Genomic DNA, 22,054 nt, shown 5'->3' with positions numbered 1-22,054 from the left:
CCCTTTTTTTTTTTTCTTTCTCACGATATAATCAACTCATAACCCACCAAGTTGACAGGACAACATTCACCTGTTCAAATTCTTAAGATCATGTTTAAACTCACAAAAGAGAAATTTCTTTCCGTCAGTAATCAGTTGTGTTGTTCAATCATCAGAAAACATCTCACAGTTTGACTCTTAACCACTAAATTTGTTGTTTCATCACTAGTTGGTCATACCAGTCTCTTTATTTTCTTTTTCTTTGAAGCTAAATTGTTGTCCTGCAACCTAGAGGGTTTATTTGTTAGTAATGGATAAACTTCATCATTTAACAACAGATGTATGTTAATTTTTGCTGCTTTGACCTTGCTGGAAAATCTTCACATGTTCATGAGTGTAAGCTGTTTTTTCATTGCATGTGTGTGCATTTGTAGGCAGGCAGGTTAATTTTAACTTTTTCTCAAACTAGGCGTTACCTTAAAAGGAGCCTTTCTCTCACATTTCTCTGCTTGTGTGTGTTTTTGTTGCACCTTTTGTTGTGATGCTCCGGACGCCTTCCCAACCTCCACAAGTCTGTTGGCCCCAATTTTGTGTTAAAACTTCTCTTAATTTCTCCTCTAATTCTCTCCTCGCTGCTGTCTGTTTCACAGCTGCTGATTCTTGCTGGGTGTGGTTCCCATTACTATAATTTTGCTTCGGCCGCTGTGCTTGTGGGGGCAGTTGGTCCAGGTCCGTAGCTTCCTGAGGTGACAGAAATGACAGAAGAAAAAGGCCATGTATAGCAGGACTACTCAATTACACACTAAGGTGGGCCAGATCTTCTAACCAAAAAAAAAAAATTTCCCAGGCTCAGACATGCAAAAGTTAAACACGACCATACACTAATTGCAAATTAAACACAGTGATTTTGAATTGTGATGTGATGGTAAAATAAATATTTGTCAGTCTAAACTGGGTTAAATCTACGGGGTTAATGATGGGGAGGAGACGGAGAGAGACTGAGTACAGCTACAGAACCCACTTTCTGAAACGGACCCTGTTCACCATTCACCGACAATTCTGAGCTAACAAGTTGCATGTTATTCTTGGATGCGCTTGTAGGACCGGATTTAAAATAGCATGACAAACATATCATACCTGTTAAAGCCAAACAGTATCATCAACGTAGCCCGAAGAACATTTGCTAATAAGATGAAGTTAGCTAAGTCAGCTATTTCATCGTAGCAAAAAAAAAAGCAAAAAAAAAAGCACCACCTACTGTTCTTTATGCAACTTCAAATGTCGGACAAAGTTGGAAGTTGTTCCATCTCCGTCTGTGATTCTCTTCTTGCATGTTTTGCATATTGCATTTCGTTTTTTGTTGACTACTTCGTAGTTTATGTACCCGAAAGAAATTACTCTTGGAAGCATTTTTGGCTCGAGCGTTTTTGTTCTTGTTTTTTTCAAATCTGGTTAATTTGATTGGCTGTGCTACAGCCCACGCTCACATACATACGGAGTGTGGTAAGAATGAATGAATGAATAAAGTGAATTAATGGTCCGCACTTTTTATATAATATGTATGTTAAATTTTAGATTTGGGTAAAATATCAAGTCTTTTCAAGTAAACAGGTTCAAGTCCAATTCAAGTCCCAAGTCACTGGTGTAAAAGTCCAAGTCAAGTCACAAGTCTTACAACCTTTTTTCAAGTCAAGTCTAAAGTCATAAAATTAATGACTCGAGTCTGACTCGAGTCCAAGTCATGTGACTCGAGTCCACACCTCTGACACAAGCACTTGCATACACATTTAAGACATGAGACGGGCTAATTCCATCTCTTAAAATGTGTCTACAGGTGAGATGCCTTGCCTTGATTGGAGGGACCACACTGGAGGTGCGAGTCCGCCATGTAATGGCTTATGCCATTACAAAAGCTGGCCTCGGAACTCAACTGGGCAGGGAAAAAACCAAGGACCAGACAAAGCAAAAAAGGGCATTTAAGGATACTGCGCTGTGCAGATGCATATTTGGTAAGTTTTACCATTTATTGTAGTTTTATGAGCCTAAAGTGAACAATAAAGGTATCAATTGATCTGCTGGGTGCGTTTCACATTTCCTATGTCCGGTTTTTGCTATATTACTTTGTCTTTCTTAATAACAAGACTTTCACGTCCAGTTAATCTGGAGATGGAGTCTTTGGTCTTCAGCTTGTTTAGTCCTGGGGTTGTACAGTTTGTACAGACTGAGGACCCCATGTTTATTTTGTTTTAAAGGATACAAGGCACACCATGCTAAGACTTATCACTTTTCCACTCATAGCTCTTTGGGAATCAAATGCGGCAGTTTGCAGATTTACGTCTGGTGACTTTCATGTTTATCAGCCTAGGAGTTTACATACTTTCTCCCCGCTGAAGACAGTTAACAAGAGCTTATTCATGTGCTCTAATTCACTTTTTTTGTTTGTTTGTGTGTGTGTGTATTTTTGTCCTAGATGGCCTGACGCAGCAGGTAGGGGCAAACTCTATGTCCGAGTTTGTCTTTGCACAAGCAGTCCAGAAATGGCTCCGATACGCCCCAGATCGTATGGGTGGCGCAGAACGCACATCATCCGTCCCCATCCCGGAGTAAAAATTACAACTTATGTGAAACATATAAATGTAAATAGGGAAATGTCTTTTAATAAAGTATTTAGCAAACGAAACATGTCTATTGACCTTTTTTTGTTTAGTTTTTTTCTCTGTTACTTCACATGCAATGCTTTCTTATTTTAGGATATTACATTGTGAGACATTTTTGTTTATAAAGGGTGTCCAATTTGAGGAATAAGTACAATTATGTGTTTAGGTGGTTTAAGTATTGATGGAAACATGCAGTAGTTTAGTATTGGTTAAAATACCTATAAACAAAAGTAGATTTCCAGTCATTATTTAACTGTTGTTTTAATAAAAACCAACTGCGAAAGAGGTGGAAAATCAACACCATAGCTCAACAGTGTTTCAACATCAGAATCAGACATTGTTTCAATTTCAACAGTGTTAGAAAATATAACGTTGAATCAATGCCAGGTTTCAACATTGATTCAACATCAAAACCTGACGTTGTTTTAATATTAAAAAAGGGTGCACGAGTGACGTTAGGTCAACGTCACACCTCAACGTTGATTCAATGACATCGTCTGACATTGACTAAACATTGTTTCAATGTTTCCTTGCTATCTGGGTATTGGCTATTTTTGCAAAACTCTACACACAAATAAGAAAACTCTTCACCCAATCAGCAAAAATTTTTAGTTTTCTTATTAAAGCGAATAACCTTTGCTTAACTCTCCACACCTTTGTAAAAATGGTATTTTGGTATCCAACAGTTAACACAAGCCATCACATTAATAAGCACACAATGCACCAACTACACACTGATGGTATGAATAAAAAACACATCTGGCTTTTGCTTTCTCTGTGCACAATAGGCCATGTCAGGATGAGGTCATACTTTTGTCATAGGTCCATAAACATAGATGGATCCAAACTTCAAGTACTGGTGTTTATTCACACACATCAAAACAAACACAAGTGTTTATTTCAAAGTCAAAACGAAATAGTAATTTCACTGAGGAAAAAAAAGAAATCAGTCTACATCGTGTCGTCTCTGTGGATCTGGCCACAAAATTTCGTCTACATCACATGCAATGTCCTCTAGTCGAAGCACCGAGGAAAATATCTTTTGGAATTTTACATCTATGGTGTTGTTGTGTTTCTCATTAGCATATGGCAGTGCTACAGATCTTAGTGCAAAGTGACTGTACTCACCGACTCTCATTTCAAAATGTCCTTATGATGCTTGCTACAGTGTAGCAGCTCGAGTTAGGCTGAACCCGTTGGCCAGCTTCCCTCAGGGTCACTCCACGGTTGATTACATGGTCCACTATTGTAGCTCTGATGTCATCAGCAATTCTATTTCTTACTCTTCTTACCCTTCCTCTCCCCCTCCTCATCCTCCACAGGACAGATGCTAAAGTAGCACAACCACAACTAAATAAATAAATTCATTAACAAAACACTGTCCTATTTTTAATCCCTGACTTTGGCACAAGTCATCTCTTTTGAAGTGACATCCCCTTGCGATTAATACATGAACAGGATCACCTTTCATGTGTTACTGATTAGGCTTAATTGGTTTGATGTGTAAAGGCTCGCAGTGACAAAATAATAACTCCCCTCAAATGTTAATGCAAGAGCAACAAGCCTTTTTTTTGAAAATGTAAGGAATAGAAAGTAAACAGTACGAAAAAAGGTAAAGTATGTGGCTAAAGCCCGTGCAACTGTTATATGAGGATTTGCATAGCCGGCAATAAGTCTGACTCATTTCTGGTGGGTGATGGACTCTACCAGGGCTGCCCTTTTTTCACTGATTCTGGACAAAATTTTTATGGATATAATTTCTACATGTAGCCAAGTGGCAGAAGCTTTCAACTTGGGTGATCTCAGAATCTCATCGCTGCTTTTCACAGCTGATGTGTTTCTGTTGGCTTTATTGGGTGATGGCCTCCAGCTCGCATTGGAACGGTTCCCAGCCAAGTGTGAAGTGGTGGGAACAAGCATCTCCAAATCTGAGGCCATGGTCCTCAGCAGGAAAAGGGTGGACCTTTTCTTTTTGCAATATTTCTGAGATGAAGTAAATAACACTGGGTGAACAAAGAGCTCTGAGCTTCCAAATTTAAATTCTGGCAAAAAATAATACCAAGATGATTTGATATTAAAGTGAGGGGTTTGGTTTAATTTGTGTTAAGAAATAATGACAAAATGTCATCGTTTACTTAATTCAATTCAGTTCAGTTCAATTTTATTATATACCACCAAATTACAACTGTCACCTCAAGGCACTTTATATTGTAAGGAAGACACTATAATAATACATACACAGAAAAAAACACAACAATCATATGACCCTAATTTAAGACCAGGTTATTTTTATAATGTGCTGATACATAAAAAAAATTACAACTACAAGACAGTTTGTTTGTTTCAGAGTCAGAGAGCCGTGTCTCTCTACAGTCAGAGGTTTTTGTACGGCGGCTCAATGAGTTTGTATCACTGTGGTACACGTTCGGTGGAGGAACCAGACTGGATATTAACTGTAAGTACATTTGACTTATTTATGAAGCTAAAACCTGTGTCATTAAGGTTAATTTCATTTCCTTCTACATAAATACTTCATGTTTGTCATAAATCTAATATCAGTGTAAATTTTGAATTCAGACTAAAATTGTCTTGTTCATTTATTTTCACTGGAAATTAAACTTTCAAATTTTTTTTTGAAGAAAAATAGAAAACATTTATAGGTTGTACATCTCCATAAAAGTTTGTCTTCAACCTTTTGCTGCAAATAATGTGACATCCATCTAAAATTAGTAGTTCTTAAAGATTTAACATTATTAATGACACATTAACAGTGAGCTGTCTGAGGTTTGCTGATATTATGAATTTTAATGTGTGAGTAAGTACAATTATCTTTATTGTTCCCAAATAGACCAAAAACAGGTCCATGCTTTTTTCTGTTTTACATACTATTGTTTATGACAAGTTTATGACAAAATTCTGACATGTTAATTTCTGTTAGTTTTCTAATTATACAACTAATAAATAATTCAAACATAACACACACGAGAACATCAGAAGTCAAAGAAACACTTTAATATTTTTATCTTTGGTGCTGAAACTCGTCTGTTGCCATGGTTCAGCAGTGGAGCCTGTCTGTTACCATGGTTACCAACCTCAGAGAGGGAAGTGAAACAACTGGAGAGCAGTTTCACCCAAACTCCCAGTTTCTCTAACATCTCTCTCTCTGCAGTGGGTCGAGTCCCCCCCTCCCTGACCGTGCTGGCACCCTCTAGTGAGGAGCTGCAGCAGGGGAAGGCTACAGTCATGTGTGTGGCCAACAAGGGCTTCCCTCAGACTGGAGGCTGTCCTGGAAGGTGGATGGAAGAAGCAGCAGTGGAGAGGAGAGCAGGAGCCCCGGGGCGCTGCAGAATGACGGCCACTACAGCTGGAGCAGCACCCTGAGGCTCCCTGCAGACCAGTGGGAGAAGGTGGGCTCTGTGACCTGTGAGGCCACCCAGGGCTCCCACACTCCACTCTCAGAGACTCTGATGACAGACCAGTGTTCCCAGTCCTGAGCTGACTCACTGGGACTCTGATCCTGGCTTTAGTCTGCAGCTTCTCTCAGTCTGCTCCCTCTGTGTCTGTATTGCTTTGATAGTTTTCATGTTTTCATGCTTGTGGCACTGTTGATGGTTTTAATACTTCAAATAAAAACTGAGGTCTTCAAATAGTGGTTTTCATGTGTTTCCATTCAGCTGCTCTTCTGTCTGATAATCATCCTTCAGGTTCAGTAGTGATGCTTCCACACAGAAAATCTCATTTTTACTGTATCAGTACACATTAGAGTGTAAAGTAAAAAAAAAACCCAAAAAACAATAATATAATGTCAATGGAGAGTTGTATTGGTAGTTAGTATAAGCTTTTAATGATATAAGTTTGCATATGATAGAATACTGTATGTTGACCTTTTGATGACTTAGAGTGTTGTCCACTACAAGACTGTTTTATAAATTCTTTCTCACAGCGATAATAGCTGAACAAGAGGAGAGCTGGACACTTTTATCTGCGCTCTCTAACAAGAAGAGAGGCTGCGTCCTTCTGAATCTCACAACACACACGCATACACCTAAACCACTCTTATCTTCACTCCCTACGCACTAACTTTCCTCTGCCTATGAATAGACGTATTCACTGTTGTATTATTTTTGCATATAAATAAAGACAAGTGCAAGAACAGAGCGCTGATCACAGGGCCCCCACTCTGTTGTGAGCGTTCTGTGACCGCCCTTGCAAGTAAAGATCTACAGTGTGTGTCTCTTCACTCTTAGACTCTTAGCTGAAGAAGTGTCATTTAGAATAAATCTCTTGACATATAATCACCACCAGCTGCTTTCTGCTATAAATAGTTTCCAAGTTGTTTGTAGCTGCAACATTTTTTATCATGTGGAGTTTGTGATGATATTTCCTGTTGGGTGTAGCAGAAGCATCAAAAGATGGTGACAGATTATTGTATCGTCCATGTGACCCATGATGAGACCCGTCCTGGTTTCCTTCGAAGTCTTTAGATCAAAGTCAGAATTGATAAAATAACCCAAAGAAAAACTAAACTTTCTTTATCAACATAGGAGACACCAAAAATGTCTCTTTCAGAACATCAGTGCAGTTTAAAAAGTCTAAATGTCAGAATAATTTATGTCACAAAGGTCAAGTTAGGTTAATGTTAAAGACTTGATGAACTAAATTTTCAGATCAAATCGTGTGAAATATTTCTGTGACCAAGAATGTAGCTGTAGCTGAGCAATCTACAAACATACATATATCAGTACTGCAGTTTACTAAAATAATCTCATTTAATAACTACTTCCCAGTTTGAATATTTACAGGAGAGTTTCTTCATCACAGATCTGACTCACAGTATCAACTGTTTTGTGTATCACATGTTCTTCTGTACTAGCTCGTCAGGATGGACACAAGTCTTATGTTTTGAGTCAAACCCATATTAACATTTTGGGTTAGACATTAGTTATGATAGTTAAAGTTTTATCAAGGCCTCAGAAATGATTTTGCAATTATTTTAGAAAGACTGTGAGGTGTGTGTGTGTGTGTGTGTGTGTGTGTGTGTGTGTGTCCTCAGTGAACTGTATCAGTCTCTGCAGTATCTTCCAGCTGCAGCAGTCAGTTCAGTTTCTGTTCAGTCTGACTGAGGGAGGTTTTTGTACGACTGTTTTTCACTGTGTGAACACCCGCTGACTGCCAGGCCAGTGAAAACTCTGACAGTAATAAACTGCTGCATCTTCAGCCTGGACTCCACTGATGGTCAGAGTGAAGTCAGAGTTTGATCCACTGCCTGTAAAACGAGCTGGAATCCCTGATTCTCGAGAGCTAGCATAGTAAATTAGCAGTTTAGGAACTCCTCCATCTTTCTGTTGGTACCAGGCTAAACGGTCGTTGCCATAAACATTCTGACTGGTCCTACACTTGATGCTCACAGTTCCTCCCACAGCAGAGCTCACTGCTCCAGGCTGAGTCACTGTGATCTGTCCTCTGGACTCTGAGGATACAGAGACAAAAACATAAAGCAGCTTCATGGTTTTGTGGGCTTCATTTCAGAGGGACAGATGTTGATAGAGGAGAGGAGTTTGATTCTCTGGACTTTACCTGTGAAGCAGCAGCAGAGGAGAGTCCAGATGAGGACGCAGATCAAAGTCATGTTTTTGATGAGGAGGATTTCTGTGGCTTCTGTTGTGATGAAGGACAGCTGTCAGTCATCCAGTGTTCAACTCTCAGGACTATAAACTCTCCCAGAGCACTGGAGCATGGTGCTGCTGATGCAAAGTGCCTCTCTATGGAAATCATCTGACCAAGTTTAAAGGCAGAATGTGAAAAAGTAAAGGTCTGGACTTCACTATTTGTTTTTACAACATTCTGTACGCCAAGTAGATCCTGATGGGTTTGAAGAACTACTAACTGATTATATTTAAAATAAATTAATTTAACAGTTGCTCTTAGCCAAGATGCAACTGGCTAAGAGCAACATTTTTTCTGAATTCCTTCGTTCATGTTTGTAGTATTAAATATTTCATGGAAAGCATTTAGTCATTGACTTTATGGTGGTGGGTTACTTACATTTATACAGATACATTGATTCAAGTAACTTTTTGAGTAAATTCTACTTGCTGGTGAAGATCATGTGACATAACTGAAAGCTTCACAATGGGAAAACCACTTGTGCCACTGTGTTGGTATTTGGAAAGAATGTAATACCACATATTATTTGTATAAATGCAGTTATACTCACTGTATATATAGTACTATTAAGTGAGACATGGTGTTTGACTTATTGGAAACACATTTTAAAATTTCATTAGTTTTGTTTGCGATGTTGTCGATCATTAAAGTTTCTGATGACAATGTCAATTTTAAAATTTTGCTATAGGACACCATTCAGATGGGTGTGATTCAAAATTAAATATGGTTCAAACATCATGATACAAGATTTCCTCCAGTACCATCCACCTCCAACATATATTACAGTTTCTCTTGGTCGCTTTGGTGCAGTTCTCAAATCAGTGATGCTTTTCCCCAATCCAATTAGCCTTTCTCATTGTTTTTATACACACATACACACTGCTGTTGTTTCTACACTAATAAAGGGATTTGTTACTTCGTTGATCCACAACTCACAGCTCACAACTGTCATGATCCGGCTGTGTCCAGGCAGGAATTGGACCCAAACGCAAACTCACTGGAAACAGGACTGAACTCAAAATGGCAGCTTTTATTGCTGAACAGAAAACTCCACAAAACCTAAACTGGGAAGAATCCAACAAAACACACAGCATGAGGAAGATCACGGCACTGTAGTAATCAATCAATCAATCAATCTTTATTTATAAAGCACTTTTCATACAGAAATGTAGCACAAAGTACATGGTTAAAAGCAGCACACCCCACCCCGCCCTCCAACTCACTCCCCACACTCTCATTAACATAAACGATCATGGATACATACGTACACCCCCCCCCCCCCCCCCACACACACACACACACACACACTTAAAGAGTGAAATTGGGCTGGGCACACATAAGCCAGGTGAGGAAACACTATCACAGGGAGCCGTCTGCACCGGGAGCCGGTCACAGACCGCATCCTCCTGGCTGGGCACACAGCAGGAGGGAGGCAAAGAAGCCCCCCAGCCAGACTGAGAATGTGTTGATAATGTGTCGGTCGCAAACAAAACGGCTCTTAGAGCCGGATCTCTGAGGTGAACGACGCGAGCTGGCTCCTTATTGGGATCCGTGGGGGTTTTTTTTCTTTCTCTCACCCTCTTTCTCGCACCTTTTTTCCGCTTCACTCGCATGCGGTAGTTACACTCGCAGTAGCACAGGAACAGAGCAGGAGGGAGAGAGAGAGAAAGAGAGCCAGAGACAACAACGTCACATTAGAAAGGTATAGTAATCATACACAACTATTTTCAGTTGCAGATGATAAAGGATTCAGCAAGTTTATTCATGCAGGCCCATATGACAGAGAATGTGCATCTTCTTTTTCATATTTTAATTTATATTTAATTGTGTTGTGGTTTGCAGTATTTTGTGTTGTTGCACTTTAAATTTGTTTAAAAGGAAAAAGCTGAAAATTTAAATACTTAAAAGATGAAATGTAAATACTTGGTTTTTGTATTATATGATTTATTTATTACATTTTATGTGGAGTGAATAATTAAAAGTATATTTATGGTGGCCCCTAGAGACAAGGCACGTACAAACCCCGAAGCACGTACAAGGCACGTAAAAACTCCAAAACACGTAAAAACGCCGAACAAAACACAACAGAAGTGCTCCAGGATGCTAGGGGGCAGTGTTGAGCTTTTGTTACCTAGTGGCTACACAAGCCAGCAAGTACCAACGACCAGATTTGGTGTGTGGTAGTAACAGGTAAATGACCTTTTTTTAATTATTTGAATATATATGAGTGCTTGTGTATAAATAAACAAACAATACACATATGCTTACAATTGTGTAATTTAAGTGATCTAGGTAGCTCTGTTTTGGAAGTTCAGTTAACGCTAGAAATGTGTTTTGGAGTTTGTACGTGCTTTGTCTCTAGGGGCCACCGTATATACAGGTCCTTCTCAAAAAATTAGCATATTGTGATAAAGTTCATTATTTCCTGTAATGTACTGATAAACATTATGTCATATGCTGTGGGAGCGTCTGGTCGGGTGTGGTCCAGGTTCCTGTTGTCCGTCCCCTGGGGTGGAGTTGGCCAGCTCATCACCTGCTTCCAATTTCCGGGGCTCCATCTAGAGGGTTTTTAAGCCAGCACTGCCTGCCACTCCTCGCCAGTTCGTCCTGCTACCACCCGTGGTAAACTTGGCCTCCTCTGTGCTCGGACTCTGCATGCCTGGATCGTGGGTTAATGTGTTTTCTGTCTCCTGTATTCTCCAGATTCATCACCCGTCGTACTCATCAGCAGCGCTGGTTCTGTTTCCGTCCCGTTCTCCAGTCTGCCCACAACCCTAGGACCACACACTCATCTTCTCCTCAGCCTGCCCTCCAGCCCGTACTTCAACTTCCCTGGACACCTTGGAACCTGGACCAGCCTCCCCACACTCTCAACCATCCCTGGGACGCTCCCACGGCAACCCCTTCCCCGCCTAATAGCTGGTGTTTTCAAGTAAGCACAAGACTCCCCACTAGTACCACTCACCTCTGCCCTTTAATTGTTTCCCATTCAGTAAAACCCTTCTCCTGTGTTTGCAGAAGTTCCCGCCCGTGTTCTCCCTGTGTTCTACGTCCGTTTCTCCGCCCTCGGGCCTCCCTCAGTTCCTGCGAATGATTTCTGTTAGACCCGGTTTTGTTTAAGTTCCTTTTCCTTTCAATAAATTGTACATAGTTCGAGCAATTGAGTCTGCTCTTGAGTCCACTGCTTCCTTGTTTGTGACACATTAGACTTTCATATATTTTAGATTCATTACACACAACTGAAGTAGTTCAAGCCTTTCATTGTTTTAATATTGATGATTTTGGCATACATAACTCATGAAAACCCCAAATTCCTATCTCAAAAAATTAGCATATCATGAAAAGGTTCTCTAAACGAGCTATTAACCTAACCATCTGAATCAACGAATTAACTCTAAACACCTGCAAAAGATTCCTGAGGCTTTTAAAAACTCCCAGCCTGGTTCATTACTCAAAACCGCAATCATGGGTAAGACTGCTGACCTGACTGCTGTCCAGAAGGCCATCATTGACACCCTCAAGCAAGAGGGTAAGACACAGAAAGACATTTCTGAACGATTTTCCGTTTTCGTTTTAAAAAATAATCCCGTCCACACGTAAACGCAGAAATGAAGGAAAACGCTGCTAGGAACATGCCAAAGCAACAGGTGGCGATATATTCCTAACCGTGTAGAAATGTTGGCCAATCAGAAGTCTAGAAGCCTCGGTGGGAAATAGTAAACAAAGATGGGGCATAGAAGCAGAACCGAGTCGTATGTGTGGAGGGACAGTAACTGTGTGTGTATACGTAAGCATTTAAACACTGCAGAGAGTACAATTAACAGTAACAGTATTGTAGAAATTCATTTCACCGAAACAATAACGTGGCGCGCAGTGTGACGTCGAAAAAGGCGCACACCTATGACGCTGCGTTTTCTGCGTTTTCTCTGTATTTCTCGTCCACACGTAAATGCAAAAACTGAGTTTTCGAAAATATCCACCCTGGCAGGCGTTTTTAGAAATCTCCGTTTTCAGTGACCGAAAACGCCGTTTACGTGTGGACGAAAGGTGCAAACGCATAGAAAAATCTGCGTTTTCAAAAATACCCGGGTACGTGACTTAGCCAAAGAAACAGAGGCTAACATAAAGGAGGCACAGAGGGCAGCTACTAAATACTCAGAAAACTAAACAGAATACAAGAAACCCAAACTAAGACACTAGACTATAGAATAAACTGGGGCAACAAAGAGAACTAAGAACATACATCATAATACAAAAACCCTGAGACACAAGAAACTCAAAACACTGGGTCAGGTGATCCAGGATCCTGACAACAACTCTTCGAAACAGTTTTGTCAGACAGAGCTCTAGATCTGTCACTTTGCTCAATAGTCAGAGATTTTGCCCCTTATTGACATAATAGCATCATACTGTTGCTGCAGATTTGACAGCTGGACACCCCTTTGAACCACATCCCAAAAATGCTGTCTTGAACTGAGACTGTGGAGGCCATTGGAGCACCGTGTTTTTGGTTTTGGTTTTGTTCTTTCAATTTTGGTCACTCCATATGAATTATAACCTCAGTTTCCTGTTCTTAGTTGAGAGGCCCTGCAGTGCAGTCTTCTACTGCTGTAGCCCATCTGCTTCAAGGTCACATGTTGTGCTTGCAGACATGCTCTTCTGTGTCTTGTTTGAAACGAGTGGTTGATTGAGTTACTGTTGCCGTCCTATAAACTCAAAACTTTTAGGCCGTTCTCCTCTGGCCTTTGGCATCAATGAGGTATTTTCACCTAGAAAACTACAGCTCACTGGATATTCTCTCTTTTTCAGACTGTTCCCCATCAACCCTACAAATGGCTGTGTAAAGAAATCCCAGCAGATCAGCCTGTCTGGCATCAACATGACACTTTTAATTATCTTTCTTAATGATGTTTGAGTTAATCCTCAGCAGGCTGTGTTCAACATGTCTACATGTGTAAATGCTATGAGCTGCTGACATGTGATTTGCTGATATTTGGACTAACAAGCAGTTTAACAGGTGTACTTAATAACCTAATAAAAACATGCAGTATGACTTTACTGGACTATACAGTAGTAGGTGCTGTGGTCTCAGATTGTATACATTTTCTTTTCCTGACACATATAGTTTAATGAGTAATATTTTGCGTTTCTCCATTTCATCAGTTTTGTAAAGTTAAAAAAATGCAAAACAAATATCAGATTTGATTTTTGTTTCTGAAAACAGTTTTAAACTTTTCATTAGCTGTCACAGTCCGGGTGAGCTGCTGATAAATTTCCACTAAGTCCATGTTCTTCTGTGTCTGCCCCTGGGCAGAGCCGTCATCTCCTCACATGGAGCCAATCTGCTCAAGATATTTAAGACCAGCGTTGCTGTCTAGTGATGTGTGATACCACTGATTTCCTTTCCGATCCGATACCAAGTAATATTCAGGGTGGTATCGACAATACTGATCCAATACCGATACTTTGTACAAAAACCTATTTTATTTATTGTATCTCAAATTATAGCATCATAATGATTACAGGACATCAGATTTCTTGTTCTTATCACTTAATAATGCAGAGTTCATCATATAGAAATAAAAAAAACTGAAGTTGTGGCTATTTGAACACCTTGCCTGCCTGCAGCACTAAAGGACTCCGTGAGAGACGTCTGTCTCGCCCTAGCAGCACCTGTCCCTCTCCACCTCTTCAGTTCGCCTCAACATACGCTCGTCATATTCTGTGATATGATTTACTCTGAGGTGTTTGACAAGGTTAGTGATGTTGCCACAACCATACATGCCAACCCTCCTGATTTTTCCGGGAGAATCCCGAATTTCAGTGCCCCTCCCGAAAATCTCCCGGAGCCACCATTCTCCCGAATTTCTCCTGATTTTCCACCCGGACAACAAAATTGAAAAACCATATCGCAGAATTCATAGCGCGGCCCAGCCAATTCCAGTTTCCAACAATGGCGGCAGCTACTTAGTTTTAATATTACTCTTATTTCTCTTTCTGGGTCGCAAAAAAACTTTTAACATATTTTCATGTGGGAATGTAGCTGTGTAAACTTCAAATATCTGAGCCGATAGACACATCGTCTTCAAACCCCCGCGGTCTTTCGCTACTCGGGTTAAACATGATATACAAGTCACTTTGATAACTTAAAAATGTTATTGTTTGGCTTTTTCACTGTTTTATTTGTTCGTGAGTAAATCGGTTTGGCTGAGATTAAAGTTATTAGATTAGATTAAATTAAATTTAACTTTATTAATCCCTCGGGAGGGTTCCTCCTTGGTTTTCACACAGCTGAATAAACATTAAACAGAAAATGATTAAACAGAAGAGCTTACGTCAGTGCCCGGTTATATTTTAGATAGCAAGGAGCAGATGGCAGAGTTTCACTCCACCGAGGGAGCCTGTGACGTACTACCCGGCTTTCTTTAGACCACGAAGGCCGGGTCCTCAGGTGGAAGCAGCCTCTGAATTTGGACACCCCCGCTGTTTCCGGGCCGGCCAATAATAACGGTGACATTTAACGTATTTTATCCCCCTCCCCCAACAGCCATTTTGAATGTCTCCCTAGTGTGGTCACAACACCTCACTCTTGGAGCACTTTTTTGCCACATGTATCGCAAACCACGTCTCAGCTGTTTGTGGAGGTAAAATAAGTTCGCACATGACTCCGACTACGCTCAACCATTGTTGTGAGTGCGCACGCCAGCGGCTGCGAGACATTTATACAGCCGTATTTCGCACATGACTATGAAAGGCGGAAGAGGAAGTAGTTCCTTTGAATGTAGACAATCCGAATGTTATAGTTTCTTTCCACTGTGTTCCTGTTAACAAAAAACTACAAATTTACTCTAAATTACTAAAATATCGATATTTTAATGTGAGAATCAATTCTAGAACATAAATGATTGGTATTGGAGGAATCGATATTTTAGGATCGATCCGCACATCACTATTGCCGTCTCTTCACTGCTAATTTGTCAACGTACCCACGGTGGTAACAGGCTACCATGCTTCATGCTCCTTGCCCAAGTCTATGTTCTTACCTCACTTTTCATGTGCTAAAGCTCTCTGGTCACGCCACTGCTCCACTCTTCAGCTAAGATCGCCACTCGGACACTCGGCCATACTCACTGCAGTTTCATGCTCCGTCTCCTGGGAAGGATTTCAATATCACACATGTCTGCCCTCTTGCCACTGCTTCACACAGGATCCCTTGGAGCTCAGGTCAGCCCATCTTAACTCTGTTCAGCTCACCTGGACCTTCACCTACTCCCCTCAAAGTACCACCAACTCCACCTGCAACATAAGCCATACTCCTCTTTAAAATTCATCCACCCCTGGAGAAGTCTGTGAACCCCCTTTTCCTCTCTCCCTCTTGATCACCACGCCACCTTAGGCCACCACACTAGGTTTTCCTGTCAGGATTGCCACACCAAGTATAACTCTGTGTTTTTGTGCCAAATAAAGATTTGTGTAAAGCAAACTCAACCGTCTCCACAGGTGGTCCAGGACTTGAGTCCAGTTTCGTACAGGCCTTTGGCCCCTTGTGACATTAGGCCTACATTTTTTGCAGTACTCTTTCCAAAGTAGGTAAGGTTTTGAGAAAAATAACAAAACAAAAAAAACTGTTTTGATCTCTTAAAACGATGGTGAAAGTGTTTTATGAAGTGTCTTTGCACAGATGATTTTGTGTTGTGAAAAATGCCTTACATATTTTGAGAGCTGCATTAAGAGTGGTGAGAATGACATTCCTGATGTAAGACTTTCACCAAAGCAACTGAGAAAAGCTGTGATGGGGAAACATTTACTTTAGTTCATTTAACTATTCACGAATAAATGTAAGTGAAGTCGTTTGAAAACGTGTGTGTGAAACATGTCAAAAGCAAACCAAAGCAACACATGGTGATAAAACCCGAATTGAATCGTAATGTTTGCCAGTTAGAAGCCTTCACAGTTAGAACAGCACGGAGCACAGTCTTCTCTACCTGGAAGGAATTTTCAAAACTTCCTAAAACACCATTATTTGCAGACAGAATTCCAAAATAGAAATAAAAACTCATTTAAAAAAAACAAAAAACAACCCGTATGTGTAGGCAGGGTCTTAACAATGGACATGTTCCTTCGGAAATTAAAAAAAAAAAATCATAGAAAAAAATACTGATACACTTTCCTGAACTTAATATTTTTGTGAAATTCAAAACATAACTACATGAATCTGAAGTGTTTTTGAAGTGTTTTAGGCTGAGAATTAGTTTCAGTGTTTAGAGTTGTGAAAAAATAAGTGTCAGGTTTCAAGAGATGTATCTTTTCACATGTGGAAAGCTGTAAAATCTACATTTTGAAATCATATTCTTTAAATATTGTTGTAATGGGTTTTATTTGTTTTAATTACACTATTATAATATCATTAAACCATACAAACAGTAATTCATTTTGTTGAGTTTGTTTGTTTCAGAGTCAGAGAGCCGTGTCTCTCTACAGTCAGAGGTTTTTGTACGGCGGCTCAATGAGTTTGTATCACTGTGGTGGACTTTTGGTGGAGGAACCAGACTGAATGTTGGAAGTAAGATAATTAAACTCTGTTTATTATGAAATATTTTATCATTTTATGTAATTATTATCTGTTAGACTGCTTAGATGAGAGAAAAGTATTTTTTTGTTTGAAATAACTTTGTTTTTGATGTTTGTCCTTTTTACTGGACTAATTCAGATGAGCTCTGCAAGTTTCTCTTGTTTAATCTACATTTCTGTCATAGTAAAATATATGTAGACAAGAGTAAACTTCATCTAATGATTAGTTTGTAAATTTCCACCACATCAGCTGCTGTTTGGATGAGTTAAAGTTTGTTTTCTGATGTTTTTATCGTGTCAGATGTTTCAGATTTAGTTTGAAATCATGTGAGCTGTTCAATAACATTTCAAATCTATATGAATGAGTAGCTGCTCTGTGCTTGTGTCCACTCATTTCTTCAGTCATCCATGATTTAGACTTCTAATCATTTTAAAGCCAAACTTCTGCTGTAAATGTTTCCACATCTGCTTCTTTTATTTCCAGTGTAGTTTGAACATATTTCAGGTCAAACTGTGTGATGATTCCCTCTGTGCTGATATGCATGAGAGGTTTCTTAAAGGGAAGTGAAACAATGTGTGAGTTAATAACTGGTGGAGCAGAAAAAACACCTGACAGAAACTTCTTAACGGAGAAATTCAAATTGTGGTTCGTGTCCTCTAAGCTGATTGGTGTTTCCTAGGTGATACCCGCCCCGCCCTGAAGGTGCTGGGTCCCTCCAACAAGGAGCTGGAGAATGGGAAGGCCACGCTCATGTGTGTGGCCAACAAGGGCTTCCCCTCAGACTGGAGTCTGTCCTGGAAGACGAGCGACAGCAGTGGCAGCAGCAGCATCAGAGGGGAGGAGAGCAGGACTCCTGGAGTGCTGCAGAATGACGGCCTCTACAGCTGGAGCAGCACCCTGACGCTCACTGCAGACCAGTGGGGGAAGGTGGGCTCTGTGACCTGTGAGGCCACCCAGGGCTCCCAGACTCTGGTCTCAGAGATACTGAGGAGAGACCAGTGTTCCCAGTCCTGATGTCAATCACTGAGTCTGTGATGCTGTTTTTCTTCTGTCTCTTTGTTTCTTTTTGTTTGCAGATTTTTTAAAAAGCATCAAACAGTCATATTTTCCATCCCATAATGACAAAAATCATAGCAACAATCTCCTCTAGTTTCACCCTTTTGTGTCTGTTGTAAAGCTGATTTTTAAACTTTTAAAAGAATAAAAATGCAACGAGGAAACATGTTCTTTGACTCTGTGAATTTAATAAATGCACATTAAAAAATAAAGATTTTGGAAGATTTAATTAGACAGATCAAAAGAAAAATGTCAACAGACACATTGAGTGTAAAGTACAATTAAATGGCTAAATATATTTTTATACACACATTTAATATTTTCTATAAGATGTTGAGGTCATGTCAACCATAGATTATCTGTGTGCTCTTCAGAATTTCTAGTCTCAAAGCTGTTTTATGATCTACATTTTAATCTGATGATGCAGAAAAAAAATCCTAGTCATTGAAATTAAAGAGCAGGATGTCATCTGTATGTTTAAACAGAGTTTATTTAAATGGAGTTTAAAAGAAGATTTATTAAAGTTTGATTTATTAACTATTTGACAGTGAAACTGATGAAGTAACAAAGCAGAGAAGAGTCTAGAAGCTGGTGGTGGCAGAGATGAAGCAGGTGGAGACTTAGTTGAGGATCTCTAATTATCCTGTGTTAGGGTTCAAAAGTATTGGAGATGGATACAAGAGGAAATCCAAAATAACAACACTGGTCTGGCCGGGTTGAGTCAAACGATGATTTTTAATGAACACACGTGTGGGAGATGAACACTGTACGCAGACAGCATCAGATCTCAAAATGGTGGAGGGTTACTCAAGCTCTTATAGCCTCTAGTGGCCCCCACCTAGTCGTGAAAACCTAAACATTCACATTCTTTCTAACTCCTAGCGAGCCTGACTTAATGCCTTGGCTACTCCCTATTTTGTCTGCCTTCAACAACGGTGAGAGTAAAACTCCTGTGGAATGTGCTCTCTGTCTCCTCTACTATCAGAAAAGCAAGGCCCTGACTCTCTGAAAACAGTATTTCCTATAACTCAGCAGTATAATGCATCATAAAACAATATCATTCCTTCACACTAAATCAGCAGTCTAATGTAATACAAATCAGTTTAATACCTGTAATAGTTATCACCTTCTTCTAATTCAGGAGAATAATACAAACTAAAACTACATAATAGTTTCACAATCATTAATCAGGGTATACCCCTGATTAATGATTGGGGTATACAATACAGGGCATAAGATAATATTATAATCCCACACCAGGATGAGGTGGAGATAAGGAGTCTGAGATTTAAAGCACACAAAACAGAGGCTGAGTAACTCACAGAAGGCGGCAAGACAATAACTGGACTCAAATAATGACGACAGAATTGAGCTTGACAGTGGACATGATGTTAAGAACAGACTAACAGAACAAACACACAGGAATGCAGGCAGGTGAGAGACTACAGGTCTGCTTTAATCAACTTACATAGAAGTTCATCTCTTCTTGTGTTCACAGCAAAATGAGAGAAACTCACTTCACTAAACCTCTTAAAACAAGAAAAAGACCACAGTCTGTCAGGAGGATGATCACATCTTATTTTTAGTGGTTACAGATCTTGGTAGTATTTTATGATGATGTCACGCTGTTAAACATTAGTAAGGTATTATTAAGTCTATGAAATAAAACATTCAAAACAAATTAAAGATGAGATTTTCAAATATTTGAATAATGGATCATTTTTTGTGTCATTGTTAAATGTGAACATTATTGTGTTTATCTCTGTATTTACATGTGTATTATTTAATTTGTATGATCGATGATGGTCGTCCTCCAGATGTCTGATGTGTGATGAATCAAAGGTGCATATTTTATTGTATTTTTCAACTTTTGCTGCTAAATAAGATGAAGCTAAATTATTGAGTTTTAGTGTGAAGACTGAGTTTAAAGGTCATTTAAGAATAGAGTTAGTGCGCGCGTGTGTGTGTGTGTGTGTGTGTGTGTGTCTTCAGTGAACTGTATCAGTCTCTGCAGTATCTTCCAGCTGCAGCAGTCAGTTCAGTTTCTGTTCAGTCTGACTGAGGGAGGATTTTGTACGACTGTTTTTCACTGTGTGAACACAAGCTGACTGTTGATAACATGATAACTCTGACAGTAATAAACTGCTGCATCTTCAGCCTGGACTCCACTGATGGTCAGAGTGAAGTCAGAGTTTGATCCACTGCCTGTAAAACGAGCTGGAATCCCTGATGCTCGTCTGCTAGCAAGGTAAATGAGCAGTTTAGGAACTCCTCCATCTTTCTGCTGGTACCAGTGTAAATAGCTGGAGCTATAAACATTCTGACTGGTCCTACACTTGATGTTCACAGATCCTCCCACAGCAGAGCTCACTGCTCCAGGCTGAGTCACTGTGATCTGTCCTCTGGACTCTGAGGACACAGAGACAAAAACATAAAGCAGCTTCATGGTTTTGTGGGCTTCATTTCAGAGGGACAGATGTTGATAGAGGAGAGGAGTTTGATTCTCTGGACTTTACCTGTGAAGCAGCAGCAGAGGAGAGTCCAGATGAGGACGCAGATCAAAGTCATGTTTTTGATGAGGAGGATTTCTGTGGCTTCTGTTGTGATGAAGGACAGCTGTCAGTCATCCAGTGTTCAACTCTCAGGACTATAAACTCTCCCAGAGCACTGGAGCATGGTGCTGCTGATGCAAAGTGCCTCTCTATGGAAATGATCTGACTGACTCTCACAGTCAATGACTTCAAACTTCATGGCCAAACATTTTCTCATTTCCTATAAAAACTCTTGATCTTGATATTGTTGGTCAGATAAAAATGTGAGGAATATAATAGCATATAAATCTGTCTCTCTTATTATTGTTTTCTTTTCTTTTTCTGTCATCTTGTTTTTGTAATTTTATACTTTTCAGACAGTAAACACTGACACGTCTTCCGAGGAGGAAGCAGAGTCTGGGGATGAGGGGAATGACCCGCCAATTTCCGGGGGCGAGGTCACTGAGGCAGTTAAACAACTCCTTGGTGGCAGAGCCCCTGGTGTTGATGAGGTCCGCCCCGAGTTCCTGAAGGCTCTGGATGTTGTAGGGCTGTCCTGGTTGACACGCATCTACAATGTTGCATGGAGATCAGGGGCAGTACCCCTGGACTGGCAGACCGGGGTGGTGGTCCCCATCTTTAAGAAGGGAGACCGGAGGGTGTGTTCCAACTACAGGGGGATCACACTCCTCAGCCTCCCTGGGAAAGTCTATGCCAGGGTGTTGGAAAGGAGAGTTCGTCCGCTAGTCGAACCTCGGATACAGGAGGAACGATGCGGTTTTCGTCCTGGTCGTGGAACACTGGACCAGCTCTTTATCCTCTCAAGGATACTTGAGGGTGCATGGGAGTTTGCCCAACCAGTCTACATGTGTTTTGTGGACTTGGAGAAGGCATTCGACCGTGTCCCTCGCGGTGTCCTGTGGGAGGTGTTGCGGGAGTATGGGGTGTCTGGCCCATTGCTACGGGCCATTCGATCCCTATACAACCGTTGCAAGAGTTTGGTTCGCATTGCCGGCAATAAGTCGGACTCGTTCCCGGTGGGTGATGGGCTCCGCCAGGGCTGCCCTTTGTCACCGGTTCTGTTCATAATTTTTATGGACAGGATTTCTAGGCGCAGCCAAGTGGTGGAGGGCTTTCACTTTGGTGGCCTCAGAATCTCATCTCTGCTTTTTGCGGGTGATGTGGTTCTGTTGGCTTCATCGGGTGATGGCCTCCAGCTCGCACTGGAACGGTTCGCAACCGAGTGTGAAGCAGTGGGAATGAGGATCAGCACCTCCAAATCTGAGGCCATGGTTCTCAGCCGGAAAAGGGTGGAGTGCATACTCTGGGTCGGGGATTGGTTTCTTCCCCAAGTGGAGGAGTTCAAGTATCTCGGGGTCTTGTTCGCGAGTGATGGGAGAAGGGAGCCGGAGATCGACAGACGGAGTGGGGCTGCGGCTGCAGTGATGCGGACGCTGCACCGGTCCGTCGTGGTGAAGAGGGAGCTGAGTGTTTTTAGGAATGTTTAGCTTATCTTAGAGTTTAGAAATGTGTTAAGATAGAATGTAGAATTATTGTAGAGACACTGACACTGCCCTCAATGTAATAAAGGC

At 40.7% G+C, this 22,054-nt stretch overlaps 1 long non-coding RNA gene and 5 gene segments (V, D, J or C); 4 read left to right on the top strand and 2 right to left on the bottom strand.

The window, feature by feature from the left end:
- The window catches only part of LOC102076541 (Ig kappa chain V-V region MOPC 21-like), an 811,057-nt gene that overhangs the window by 674,841 nt on the left and 114,162 nt on the right, over window positions 1-22,054 (top strand).
- The window catches only part of LOC102076925 (Ig kappa-b4 chain C region-like), a 489,463-nt gene that overhangs the window by 438,536 nt on the left and 28,873 nt on the right, over window positions 1-22,054 (top strand).
- LOC106097176 (Ig kappa chain V region BS-5-like) lies at window positions 7,759-8,270 on the bottom strand. The segment is given in 2 exon segments: window positions 7,759-8,106; window positions 8,214-8,270. Coding segments are annotated over 2 exon segments (375 nt in total).
- On the top strand, window positions 10,768-11,455 carry LOC112843416 (uncharacterized). The gene is made up of 3 exons (XR_003215735.1): window positions 10,768-10,925; window positions 11,007-11,235; window positions 11,322-11,455. It is a non-coding gene; the product is annotated as an uncharacterized LOC112843416 (long non-coding RNA).
- LOC109196609 (Ig kappa-b4 chain C region-like) lies at window positions 16,812-17,955 on the top strand. The segment is given in 2 exon segments: window positions 16,812-16,866; window positions 17,555-17,955. A coding segment is annotated over 1 exon segment (264 nt).
- Window positions 20,003-20,506, bottom strand: LOC112843399 (Ig kappa chain V region K-25-like). The segment is given in 2 exon segments: window positions 20,003-20,340; window positions 20,448-20,506. Coding segments are annotated over 2 exon segments (375 nt in total).

This window comes from Oreochromis niloticus, linkage group LG22 (assembly GCF_001858045.2).
Source record: "Oreochromis niloticus isolate F11D_XX linkage group LG22, O_niloticus_UMD_NMBU, whole genome shotgun sequence".
Taxonomy (NCBI): Eukaryota; Metazoa; Chordata; class Actinopteri; order Cichliformes; family Cichlidae; genus Oreochromis; species Oreochromis niloticus.
Note: the sequence above shows the minus strand (reverse complement) of the source record. Positions and strands in the feature narration are given on the sequence as shown.